Source organism: Trichechus manatus, unplaced genomic scaffold (genome assembly GCF_000243295.1).
Source record: "Trichechus manatus latirostris isolate Lorelei unplaced genomic scaffold, TriManLat1.0 scaffold00054, whole genome shotgun sequence".
Lineage (NCBI taxonomy): Eukaryota > Metazoa > Chordata > Mammalia > Sirenia > Trichechidae > Trichechus > Trichechus manatus.
In genome coordinates this window covers 3,116,148-3,129,984 of record NW_004443990.1, presented here as the reverse complement: position 1 = coordinate 3,129,984, position 13,837 = coordinate 3,116,148, and the positions used below count along the sequence as shown (strand labels likewise).

The following is a 13,837-nucleotide window of genomic DNA, read 5'->3' as shown; positions in this document are numbered from 1 at the left end:
AGAGAGGGTTAGGAGCTGGTTGAATGGACATGGGGAATCGGGCGGAAAGGAGGAGTGTGCTGTCACAGTATGGGGAGAGCAATTAGAGTCACATAACAATGTATGTATAAATTTTTGTATGGGAAAAAATAAAAAGTTATCAAAAATTTAGAGAGCCACTGCTATTAGTATATAGCTCCAATGAATAGTTTCTTACCCATATAGCTGGGTAAGTGAATGTACGGCTATTTACTTTTACACATCTCTTATGTACTTTGAATATAACCAAATACTTCACCTTGGAATAATGGACATCCTGTCTCTTCCTTAGTGACTTGCATATGTTGTTGTTAGCTGTCATTGAGTTGATTCCGACTCGTAGTGACCCTGTGTACGACAGAATGAAACACTGTCTGGTCCTGCACCATCCTTAAAATCGTTGCTATGTTTGAGCCCATTGTTGCAGCCACTGTGTCAGTCCGTCTCATAAAGGGTCTTACTCTTTTTCACTGACCTTCTACTTTACCACCATGATGTCCTTCTTCGGGGACTGGCCTCTCCTGATAACATGTTCAGAGTACATGAGACGAAGTCTTGCCATCTATACTTGTGTATAGTAGACCAATTTTCAAACTTAATTGCTCTTGGAACTCATTTTCACTCTTAAAAATAATAATGAGTCCCCCAGAGTGCTTTTGTTTATGTGAGTTATATCTGTTTATATCTATTTTAGAGAGATTTTTAAAGCTTTTCTTAATTTTTGAGAAATAATAAACCTAATACAAAGTAACAAATAACATTTTTTATGAAAATCAACTGTGTATTTTAAAATAAGAAAATATGAGGGGTGGCATTGTTTTACAGTTTTGCAAATATCTAATGTTGAGCCTAATAGAAGACAGCTGAATTCTCCTGTCTGCTTCTGCATTCAGTCTGTTGCAGTATCTTGTTTTAGTTGAAGTATATGAAGAAAATCCAGCCTTGCATAGCTGTGTAGTTGGAAAAGGAAGGAGTATTTTAGTAGCTTTTTCATATAATTCTTTTATGTACTTTGCCAAAATTTGACAAGTGTTAGTTTCCTAAAGATTAGTTACAGTGTAGAATCTGAAGCCACATTAATGAAATCCTTGTACTCTGCTAATAACTGGATCTTTTACTTATGCATGATTTTGTAACATCATGCCTTAGTCATTTGGAAAATAGTAGTTCACTGAGTTATGCCGATCTTCTGCATGTTGGGCACATTTCATTATATATTATCAAAAATTGCCCTCAATATCACCAACAATCTTATCCGGAAAGTCTCTTGAGTATTAGAAAGCTATTAAACTCACAATAGCAGGTGCAATTTTCTAAAATATTAATTTTCACTTCAAAGCTCAAATTTTATCACTGTTTTTCCTTAAAATGACATATTTATTTTGTTCTCTTTTGAGAACCAGATGACATTCTACCAGATAACCAAATCTAACCATGGTTTGCATTGGTGGTTCAGTGGTAGAATTCTTGCCTTCCATGTGGGAGACCTGGGTTTGATTTCTGGGCAGTACACCTCATGCAGAGCCACCACTCATCTATCAGTGGAGGCTTGTTTGTTGCTGTGATGCTGAACAGGTTTCAGTGGAGCTTCCAGAATGAGACGTACTAGGAAGAAGGTCCTGGTCATCTATTCTGAAAATCAGCCAGTGAAAATCCGATGGAGCACAAAAGTCTGATCTGTGACCAGTCATGGAATGGCACAGGACTCAGCAGCGTCTCGTTCCGTTTGCCTGGAGCCACCGTGACAGGTGCTGACTTGATGGTAGCTAACAACAACAACAACAAATGAGCGCCTATCTGTCAGCCAGTTTTTTCAAATAAAAATGATGTTCCATGAAAAAATGGCTAGTTCAGCTTGTAACTCAAAAGAGTTGTACAGGCGTTTTTTCTCAAAGCAACCATTACACTTCAATATGCAGCAGAAATGCTTTATGTGTACTTTTTGTTTCTTCACATGGAATATAAAAAGCTGTGTACTCAATGTTTGAGATATAATAAAAATCATTTTTACTGCTTCATGAAGGATATTTTTAAAACTTTTTTTTTAAACTGAGTATGTGGCAGTGAAAATAAACAATGATTACTACTAGCACAGTTGGTATCACGTCTTGATTCATGTTAAGTTGCCAGCAGTTTTATCTACCATTGCTTTTGTGCCATCAATGCAAATGTCAATATAAAAAATGCAAATAACGTCATAGTGCTACTATAAAAATAGTTTTGGCCCCATAAAACCTCTGAAAGGGTTCATAGACTATAGTTTGAGAACTGCTATAGTGGACAGATACCTGAATAATTAATGAATGATAACAGTTATTCTTAACCTTCTTATTTTGTGCTTTATTTTGATTGTTATTTTTGCTTTCCTTCTTTCTTACTCTTATTGCTCGTTGTGTGTATTTTTTCCTTTCTTCTGCTGGCTTAGAAGTTAGGTATTCTATTTTTATTTTTTTATTAATTGAATTAAACATTCATTGGGCTTGCAGTCCTTAAAGTCTGAAGTTAACCAGTGAATCTTTTCTCTTTATGGAACATACAAGGACCTTGGAACAGTTCAATCTTTCTCTTCTTATCTTCCATGTTGTTTTTATTAACTTCCAAAGAAGCCAAACCCATTGCTGTCAAGTGCATTCCAAGTCATAGTGACCCTATAGGACAGAGTAGAACTGCCCCATATTTCCAGGGAGCAGCTGGTGGGTTTGAACTGCTGGTCTTTTTGGGTAGCAGCTGAACTCTTAACCACTGCGCCACCAGGGCTCCTTTATTGACTTAGTCCCACCTTATTCTGTTATGAAAAATTTCAAGCAAACACAAAAGAATTGGATAATGAATTTCTGTTACCAACAGTCCATAATCACTTACCACATATACTTCATCTAGACCTTTTCTCTTGTTGAAGAATTTTAAGGCAAATCTTAAATATCATTTTACTCCTATAGTATGTTAGTACGCAGTTCTAAAAAATGTGGATATTTTCTTACATAACTACAGTTTCATCACACCTAATAAAATGAACAGTAACTCCTTGGTATCATCTGACACCGTCCTGATTTGTCTCAAAAATGTCTTTTTGTGGTTGTTCTACTGGGATCCAAACAAGGAGTATACATTACATTTGGTTGTTATGTCTCCTCTCCTGTAGTTCCCTTACCCCCTTTTATGACATTGACTTCATTAGAGAAACTAGATCAGTTGCCCTCTAGACACACATTCTAGATTTGTCTTTTAACTTGTCATATAATTTAGCTTGTTCTTGACGTGTCGTTTTTTTCCTTTATTGTATTTCTGTAAATGGTAGGTAGTTCTAGAGCTGTGCTATTCTCTGCACTAGTCGCCACTCATAACTAGTTAGATTTAAATAAAATAAAAAATGTAGCTCCTCAGTTGCACTAGCCACATTTCAAGTGCTCAGTAGCCTTACGTAGAACATTACCATCATCACAGGAAGTTCTTTTAGACAGTGCTGCTCTAGAGGTTTGGTTAGCTTCAGATTTGCTGCTTTTTACAATATTTCATAGGTGGAGCTGTGTTGCTTTGTATTGTGTCCTATTAGAAGGGACACAATGTTTGGTTTTCCCAGTTGTAATGTTACAATTAGTCAAGTGGTGATCAGCCTGATTTCTTCCATTGTAAATTTTCTAATCATGTTGACTGGGAATAGACAGTTTTTCTTCATCCTTTGAAATCTCTGTATCTTTTCTTTTTCTTGCCTATTGCATTGGCTAAAACTTTCAATAAAATGTTGAATAGAAGTATTGGGACTTAATATTCTTGCTTGCTCTCAATCTTTGTTTTTAGCTGCTCTTGAGTCAGCCCCTAGCTCATGGTGTCAGTCTTTCATTATTAAGTATGATGTTTTTGTTGGGTGCTGTTGAGTCAATTTTGACTCATAGCAACCCCATGTGACAGAGTAGAACTGCCTCGTAGGGTTTTCTTGACTATAATCTTTATGGAAGCAGATTTCCAGGTCTTTCACCTGTGGGGCCCTCTGGATAGGTTTGAACCTCTAACCTTTAGATTAGCAGCCAAGTGTTTAACCGTTTGCACCACCAGGGTGCCTTAGTTGGGTATTAGTTGTAGTTTTTTCATAGATGTCCTTTATCAGATTGAATAAGTTACCTTCTATTCCTTGTGTTGGTTTAAAATCAGAAAAGGTGTATGTCAGTGGCTGCAACAATGGGCTCAAACATAGCAGTGACTGTGAGGATGGTGCAGGACTGGGCAGTATTTCATTCTGTTGTACTGTAGGGTCACTATGAGTCAGAACTGACTCAGTGGCACCTAACAACAACATTCTTTGTTTGCTAACTCTTCTTATTTGAGTAGATACTGAATTTTGTCATATATTTTTCTGTATCTATTAAGATAATCAAATGGTTTTCTCATTTATTCTGTTCATTTGAGAAATAATACTGGGTTTTTTTTTTCTTTTGAATGTTAAACCTTGCATTCCTGGGACAAATCCCGTTTGGTGATGAGGCTTTTGTGTCATGATCTTTTTGTATATTGCTGGATTGGTTAACTAATCCTTTGTTAATGATTTTTATATCTGTGTTCTTGAGGGATATTAGTCTGTAATTTTCTCTTCTTAAAATGTCTTCGATTTTGGTATTAGAGCAATGGTGGCTTTCTTCTGTGTCCTTTTGACATGAGTCCATTTTTCTTTGATAACTTACATGCTTTCTAGCCCAATAAGATGCTCCAGACTCTGTACAAAGTGGCATCTTAGCATGTTCCCTCAACCAAGAGTTTTTTGAAGAAGTGCTTGCCACTGCTTTTTAATACTCTTTATCTCTGTAGCTCTGATTTAACAAAATTTAAAAATTTTAAAAGAAAACTTCTAACAAAACCTAATGAATATTAAATGCTTGAACTCCCTATCTCACCACATTATTTTTCTAAAGTCTTTGTTTAAAATGTATGTTTTACCTCAATATCAGTGAGTTTGGACATCTCAGAGTGTACAGTGTTTTTACTACACTAGAGAAATCTGGACAGAATTATTAGACTTAATTAAGTTCTTCAGTTTATAATTGCTTCAGATTATGAGAAAAGAATTATTTTAGACATTTTCTTTTCCATTTCCACTCAGCTAGTTCTTGGGAGGTAGTTGGTGGTGTAGGACTCCATAACCAATCAGTTAGTCAGTCCCAGCGCTTTTGAGACTTGATCTAACTTCATTCCAGTAGAGTAGAATAAGTTTTCTAGCCAGTTGCCACAGGATTGTAGGTGATGGCTGAGCTTAGCCAAGCCATTGATTTATAACAATTACTAACTCTGAAATATCAGGTTGACTTATAAATGAATCAATATCATACTTTTTTATACTTTTCATCTTAAAATAACTAGAACCTTATGTCTGAGAGTATTCATTCAGATACCGAGATACTTATATAAGGCAAATACTCTTTGGCTATCTTATCACAGAGCTGTTCAATGAGCATGAGACAATTGGCTTTTATGAACTTTTCTGCATGCTTTTATATTTTAGGTCACTGAACAGAGTATTTTTTTCCCTGTGTTAATTCAAATCATTTTACTTTTAGGATGATATGTGAAAAACAAATGAGTTCTGAAATATTTAATAGTGTTAACTCTGTACTTTGGTATAATTGTGATACTGTAAATCTTAAACCTTTCTTTTAATTTCTCAGGCACAAAAATCTCAAACCAAGAAATCCTGGACAGCAAGGACAGGCACCATCTTTAGGTCAGCAACAGCAAGTACTTCCTAAGCACAAGACCAATGAGAAGCAAGAAAAGAGTGAAAAACCACAGAAACGCCCCTTGACTCCTTTTCACCATCGTGTGTCTGTTAGTGACGATGTTAGCATGGACACAGATTCAGCTAGTCAAAGACTTGTGATGTCTGCTCCTGACAGTCAAGTGAGATTTTCAAACATCCGAACTAATGATGTAGCAAAGACTCCTCAGATGCATGGCACTGAAATAGCAAATTCACCTCAACCACCCCCACTCAGTCCTCATCCATGTGATGTGGTTGATGAAGGAGTGACTAAAACACCTTCAACTCCTCAGAGTCAGCATTTTTATCAAATGCCAACACCAGATCCCTTGGTTCCTTCTAAACCAATGGAAGATAGGATAGACAGTTTATCTCAGTCTTTCCCAGCTCAATTCCAGGAAGCTGTAGAACCTACAGTATATGTTGGTACAGCAGTAAACTTGGAAGAAGATGAAGCTAATATAGCCTGGAAGTATTACAAGGTCCCAAAGAAAAAAGATGTAGAGTTTTTACCACCTCAACTTCCAAGTGATAAATTCAAGGATGATCCAGTTGGACCTTTTGGACAGGAAAGTGTAACATCAGTTACAGAGTATGTATTTTTTTTAATAGTCACTATTATAATTTAAGGGTGGAAATAATGTAAGCTGTTAATAGTAGGACTCCAGAATCGGTTTCAGGGTAGGATTTACAATAATAAATCCTTTGAGTATTAATTTTGCATAATTTTCTTCACTGTCTTTTTTACTCAGGGACTTTCTTTATAATAAAATATCTTAGCCATAAAAAAGTAGAGAAAATAATATATAAAAACACTTGTATGTCCGTCAGCCAACTTAAGGGGAAAAACTTACGCATTCAGTTAGAACTCCTCTGTACTGTTTTTCTTCCTCCATTCTTCCTGTTACTGTCCCAAATTTAGTATTTATCATTCCTATACATGTTTTTATCCAGCTCTAGTTATTTCATTTTAATTGCTTTATGGTGTTTCTTTGTTATGAATATACCATAATTTACCCATTCTCTTGAAGATGGATATGTTGGTTGGTTGCAGTTAAAGCGATGGAGCTGTGAACTTTTTTGTATAGATTCCCTTATGCACTTGTGTAAAGATTTCTCTTGGGAATACATCTGAAAGTGGAACTGTTGGACCATGAGTATGTCCATTTTCAGTATTAAAGGGTGTTGCCAAATTACTCTTTAAGCTCTGCTAGTTTACACCCTCACCAGGCAGCAGAGTTTGAAAATGCCTGTTCCTCTACATTTTCCTCAGTACTTCATGTTATGAGACTTAAATTTGGCTAATCTGCTGCGTGCAAAACAGTATCTCATTATTTTAATGTGTTTTCCAGATTCCTAGTGAGGTTAAGCATCTTTAAAAATGTTTATTGCACATTCAGATTTCTCCTTTTGTGAACTGTCTGTTCGTCATATTTTTTCAGTCGATTTTTCTTTTCCTCTTTTTTTTTTCTTTCTGATTTATTCTTTGCATATTCTGGGTATAAATCCTGCATTAGTTATATGTACTACAAGATACCTTCCTCCATCCTGTGGTTTGATTTCTTTGTCCACTTTATTTATGAAATACTATGGCTAGAGGTAGGCTTTTTTCAGATCTCCTTTTTACTCTGTTCTGATTACGTTTATAGTCCGTCTCATAAGTTTTTTGCATTTTTTATCTGTAGTTTTTCCTAAAAGGTGAAAATTAACCCACAGAGCACCATTATATTTATTGGAACTGTCTAACTATCAGTGTACAGCCAAGTAGTGTGCAAAGATTACATTTCCTTCTGACAGTTTATTGTCATTGAATTAGTTCAGTATTGCCTAAATTGTCAATCAGAGGTGAAATGCTACCTTAGACCGTTTTTTTTTGCTTAAAATGTCACATTTTCCATTACTGTTTTATGTTTTTGGTTTTTTTTTTTTTTTTAATAGTAATAGCTTCTAGCTCATTCTAACTCTTTTTTTTGAACATGCTTCTTAGTTTAATCAAATATACGAGACCAGACGGGTCATTCTGACTCTTACATGGAATTTATTACTTTCTTCTCAAGGCATTCTGTTCTAATGTGGCCCAATTTCTTCCTAGCCTTGTTTTCCAGCTCTTTATCTATGACTTCATTTTAATAGACTCCTTAGTTAATAGTACCATTTCTTATAACTAGTGTTTTCATTTTTATTTTACCCTCATTTTGTTCGAGTGCATCTTTAATTAACATCCTCAGAAAGAGTGCATGGGAGATAAACTTTGATATCCTTGTGTGTCTGAAAATGACTTGAGTTTTTTGCCCTCATACTTGGATTGATAATTTAGCTATGTATTGACTTTGTTTTGAAAATCATTTTCTCTTGAAATTGCTTTACTGTCTTCTAGTATCCAGTGCTTCAAATGAAATATGTGACACCAGTCTCATTCTCTCTTGCTTTTTTTTTTTTTTTAATGTGATCTGTTACAACCTCATGAAGCTTTTTGGATTTTTGCTTTAGTCTTAGAATTGTGAAATTTCACAAGAATATGTATAGGTATAGTGATTTTTTTTCTTTTTTTTTTTTTAGTTCTTGTGTTGGGCACTTGAAGGTCTCATTTAATGTGATGTCTTCTGTGTCTTGTCCCTGGGAAATTATCTTTTTCTTGAATAATATCTTCTCCATTATTCCATTCTCTTTGGAACTTCTGTCATTCAGATGTTGAGTTTTATATTTTCTCTCCTTTTCTACCTATCTCTTTTGCTCTATTTCTGAATTTCTCAACTTCCAACCCTTTCTTAAATTCTTAATTTTTGTTGTTTCTTTTTTTTAATTTCTAAACTCTGATTTCTTTTAATAGCATCCCTTCTTGTTTAATGTTTTGTGAGTCCCCCCCCCCCCACCTCTGTAATTACTTCCTTGCGTTATTTTGGTCTTTCTCTTTACTGTGCTGCTTTTTCATCATATTTATAGTAATTATTTGTCCATACACATTTTAGATTCAGGGAATAGACAGACTGGTTGGAAATTTTGTGTATATAGACAGAGCTAACAAACAGGCTTTATTCATTTGTTCAACAAATATTTTAGTATATACTGTGTATCAGTGCCAGTCCCTTCACTTTATGATAACTGGGTAGGGAATTGAGGGAGGGGGTTCCCTCAAATGCCAGAATGAAGAGGATGACAGGTCTCTGTTTTCACTAGGTGTATTCATTTTCCTTAGAAAAAGACTCTTCCTGTTCTCCTATTTTAAGCCCTTTTTTTCATTTCTGTTCAGAAGTTTAGGTTCAGATTGTCTCTGGTTTTCTGGGTAGTTTTGCTCTCCTGTTATTTCTGTAGTTTGTCCATAGCCCCCTCTTGCATATTGTAGGCTGTGAACTTTCTCTGCTGTGTTTCATCTAATTTTGAACTTCCCTGAGACTTAATGAAATGTCTGATCCGTTTATAGCCACTCTCTTATTTTTCTCTGCTGCTAGCGATTTATTCTTTTAAAATTCGTTTATCATCATTTTATTACTGTGTGCTTCATCTAGCACCTTAAATCTAAAAGTATTCTTGTATTTTTTTTTTTAATTGTGCTTTAGTTGAAACTTTGCAGCTCAAGTTAATTTCTCTTTCAAAAATTTATACACATATTGTTTTGTGTCTAGTACGTTCTTGTGTGTGTTTTTTTTTTTGGTAATTAAAATTAATCTGCATTTGAAATTTAGAGATTTCAAGACACCATTATCATTATGGAAGATGATTATATAATAGTCAGCAGGTCTCTTGAAAGCAAATAATGTCTTGGAAACAAGTGTTAAAAGATCTTAATTGTATCTGTGCTGAGTATAATATAAAGTCTAAGCTAGCCTCAGCTTAGCTTTAAATTACTGTTAGTTTCCTTGGTTCTGTACCACTCGTTTATATTTATTTTCTACACAGTAGTCAGACTCATATCACGGTAAGGTAAATAATGTTACTCATTTGCTTAAATCCTCCAGTGGTTTCCTTTTATATTCAGAATAAAATCCAAATTTGTTTTCCTGATCTGTAAGACTACACAGTCTCCTGCCTCCGTAGCTGTCCACCCTTACTACTACTCTCCTTTTTGCTTCCTGATTAGCTACACCAGCTTTTGTGCTATTCCTTGAAAAAGCCAAGGTCATTCCTTGTGGCTATTAGAATTGCATTACACAGGAGGGGGAACAGCTCATCCCTTCTTATCATTTAGTCCTGCTCAAAAGTTACTTTCTTGGGGAGGAGGGTACTTCGCTGACTATCCTATCTAGACTATTGCCTCTCCTCACTCCCCAAATCACTACCTATCCCATGCACTGTTTTTATTTTCTCCCTAGCATATATCATCTGAAATTATGCTGTGTATTTGTCAATGGTCTTTTTCCTGTTAGAATGTAAGCTCTGTGAGGGTGAGGACTCTGTCTTGTTACAGCGGTATTCCCTCAACGCCCCACCACCCACACCCACACCCACACTCACACTTAGAACAGTCTCAAGCACATAGTAGACATTCAGCAAATGTTTGGGTGAATGAAATGATTTGGCCCCAGATTACTTTATGATTCTAAAACTTATTTTCTTTCCTGGTTATGTTATTTAATGTAGGTAAAAATGTGGTGATATGACCCTTCGATTTTAAAAACTTCAGAAGTGAGTTTTTAGGGGAACATTATAGTCATAAGATCCAAAAATTCTAGCCATACTTTCAGTCTGTATCATGAGCATCTTTAAGTGAAACAAAGGTCTCTTAGAAGTTAATGCAGCTTAACCTTAGAATCTATTCTAAAATGATTTGACATTTTTCTAACAGAATAGAATGAGAAGGAGGAAGCATAATGTAGAAAGGTAGCATGCAGAAGAGTGGTATTGGGTCATGAGTATATAAGTTAAGGAAATAACATGCTTCTGCCTTTTCCTGGTCACCATTTCTTCTGCCTCATAGAAAAGAAAAAGAAAAGACTGAATAAAAGGGTTTTTAATTCTGTGTCTCATGTGAATATTGTTTTGGTTATACTGGTTACTAAAATGCATAGTGTGTCACAATTCAGTTTTAGATATAAAGCTTAAGCCTTGTTTTTATAGTGTAGTGGTAGATTAGAATATGGTAAAAATCACAAAAAGCCAACCATAGCATTTATGGAATATAATTGTTCTATACTTGGTAGGTTAGTTTTGTTGTTTATGTTTTAATCATCTACAGGTTTTTGTCCTTTTCCTGGAGTTATTGTTCTAAGGTAGTTCTCTACTGGGGGTGATGTCCCATCCTTCCACCCTCCAGGTGACATTTGGCAGTGTCTGCAGACATTTTTGGTTGTGACAACTGGGAGTGTGCTACTGGTATCTGGTGGGTATATGCCAGAGATGCTGCTAAATATCCTACAGTGTACAGGACATCCCCTACATCAAAGAATTAATCTGGCCCAGTATGTTAATAGTTCCTAGGTGCTCTAATGTTATGAATAGCTTATAACAGAAATTTGAACTGTAGAATAATGGTTATTATATAGGATAGACCAACATGTTTCCTGATTAGTTTTATTGAGGAGATTACCCATGTTAGTTTAGTCCCCTCGTACCACAGTAAAATACTTGGCATGGTATTCAGTGTTTGTACTATGCTAAAACAAAAGTTTGGTTTTTGTTTTTTCTTTACGTAGTAAAAAGAATCTTGTAGAAGTAACTTGATAATTCAGGTTCCATTTCCAGTACCAGTTGCCTTCAAGATTCCAACTCATGGCAACCCCTTGTGTGTCAGAGTAGAACTGTTCTCCATAGGGTTTTCAATGACTGATTTTTCAGAAAGCCAGGCCTTTCTTCCAAGGCACCACTGGGTAGACTAAAACTTCAGCCTTTTGTACCTGCTATTAATATTGCTTGAAATAGGATATCATGAGGATTAAAAGAACAGCCATCTCCTTAAGGAAAGTGGCAAAGCAGATGGACAAAGTCAGATGGGGTCTCCATCAATAAATTCTAGGAATTCTGTGCTCTCTTGATGACATTTAAACAACCTAAAGTTCTTTATAGAAGTACTCTGTAGTTTTAAAGATGTAATGTGATCAAACACCTTTTTAGTCATAGAGTAATCCTTTCAGAAATCTAGTTTATTTTATATAAATAAATTCGTGAATACATACTACCAGTCATTGTAAATTCCTCTTTTCTATGTTTTGATTTTTGAAAGTGTGTTTAAATGTGTAGCCACTGGTTTTAATGAAATTAATTAGAGGGCTGTTGCAAGTTCTTTACATTTTCTCTCCTTTTTAAAGAAGATTATCTTTTTTAATTCGTATTTTTCAAAAATACATTTTCTTTATCAGTTTGAATAAAACTGAAGTTCCGTTAAAATTTGGCACTGGCCCTGAACGAAATTGTAGTCTAATGGAAAAAAATATAGTAAATTAATTGGTATAGGTACGTATAAAATACAGTAGGGACACAGCCATAGAGTTGGGAATAATTTAATTCCATTTAGGGAGATCCAGAAGTTATGGAATTTGGTATGGATAGATTATAGGAATGCTGCTTATTAGTTTGGTGTGTCATGATGAGAAATGAGACCTGAAAACTAGTGTAGGGCTCTATAATGGAACTGCAAAATACTATTACAAGTTAATTTTGTTCTTGAAATGATGGGGAGACTATTCTAAGTTTTCTGAGACAAACGAAATAAAAGGATTCTGGAAAGTAAGGATTTTGGAAAAATTAACCAAGTAGCATTATGGAAAGATTGGTTGAAGTAAAGAGATATCTATCTATAAAACGAGACTAGTTTGAACTTTTGAACAGCTCAGGCAAAAGTTGATGCAAGAGCCCTCACTAGGGTATTAGAAACAGAAGAGGTGTATGAATGTTAAAGAACTTCACAGCCAGTTGAATAGTAAAGTAGGGGAGTCAATAGGAGAGTTAAAACCAGTGTGTTTATTTCATGAGAAGGAAAGATGAGGAAGAACAGGTTTGAAGGCTTCTCTACCAGCCTCTTTAGGCTAAGTCTTACCAAGCTTAGTTTTTATGATTTTTTTAAAGTAGTTTTTTGAAATAAAAGTACCTTGGAAGTAGCTGTTAGTGTACTTTATGGAAGGTAACGTCTTACTAAGTAAGGTCTGGCTAATTAATGATGATATATCCACTTAAAAAAATGAAGGACATCTGTATAGGCTAATATGGAAGATCTCTAGATACATTATACCAGTTTAGGAATAAGGTATATGGTATATGTATACGTATATGTGAGAATGGCGCAGGACCAGGTAGTGTTTTGTCCTGTTGTACGTAGGGTTGTTATGAATCAGAGCCAACTCAATGGCATCTAATAACAGCACACATAGGTAATATAAATACTTAATCTGTATTGTCTGGAATGAGAAAGACTGGAAAACTTACACTTTTCAGTTATGCCTTTCTATACTATATGACTTCTTTTTAAACTGTGTGCATGTAATATATGTTCATTGTACAGATGCGAACTCAGTTTGAGGCCCCTCCTTAGATTCCATCAGGCAGTTGGGATCATGTATCTGATGCTTAGGAGAGGAAACTATTAATACTCTAGTTACTGTAGACATAGAATACAAAGAAGAACAAGAATATATCACTGGAAATAAATAGTTTCATTAAAATTGTTGACTTTTATAGGTGTGTGCCTTTATAGAAAATTATGGTAGGAGAAATTCATTCGTTTATGTTAAGTGAAAGTCCGGTTTCTGTTTAGTATAAAAAATGAGATTCTGTATTACTGTTGAAGGGTAGCACCGTGCTTCTTTAACAATAAGTGGATAAATGAAAAGAAGTAATATTCCTAATTAGACGGTGATGTCTACCTAACAGAGCCCTGGTGGCATAGTGGTTGAGAGCTCGGCTGCTAACCCAAAGGTTGGCAGTTCACATCCACCAGCTGCTCTTTAGAAATCCTGTGGGACAATTGTATTCTGTCGCACAGGGTTGCTATAAATTGGAATCGACTTGATTGCAACAAGTTTTTGTTTTTTTGGTCTACCCAGTCGATCCCGACTCCTAGCAACCCTATAGGACAGAGTCGAACTGCCCCATAGGGCTTCCAAGGAGTGGCTGGTGGATTTGGATTTGAACTCTGAACCTTTT

The 13,837-nt window shown here is 35.4% G+C and overlaps 1 protein-coding gene across 4 annotated transcripts in view; it reads left to right on the top strand.

The window, feature by feature from the left end:
- Window positions 1–13,837, top strand: part of MED13 (mediator complex subunit 13) — a 96,594-nt gene that overhangs the window by 34,002 nt on the left and 48,755 nt on the right. For all 4 annotated transcript variants that reach the window (XR_002824362.1, XR_002824361.1, XM_023732695.1 and 1 more), the window contains exon 9: window positions 5,673–6,356. Coding sequence is in view for 2 of the 4 variants with exons in the window: in XM_023732695.1 (XP_023588463.1) it covers window positions 5,673–6,356 (684 nt within the window). In the remaining 2 variants the exon portion in view is untranslated. The remainder of the gene's footprint in view (window positions 1–5,672; window positions 6,357–13,837) is intronic.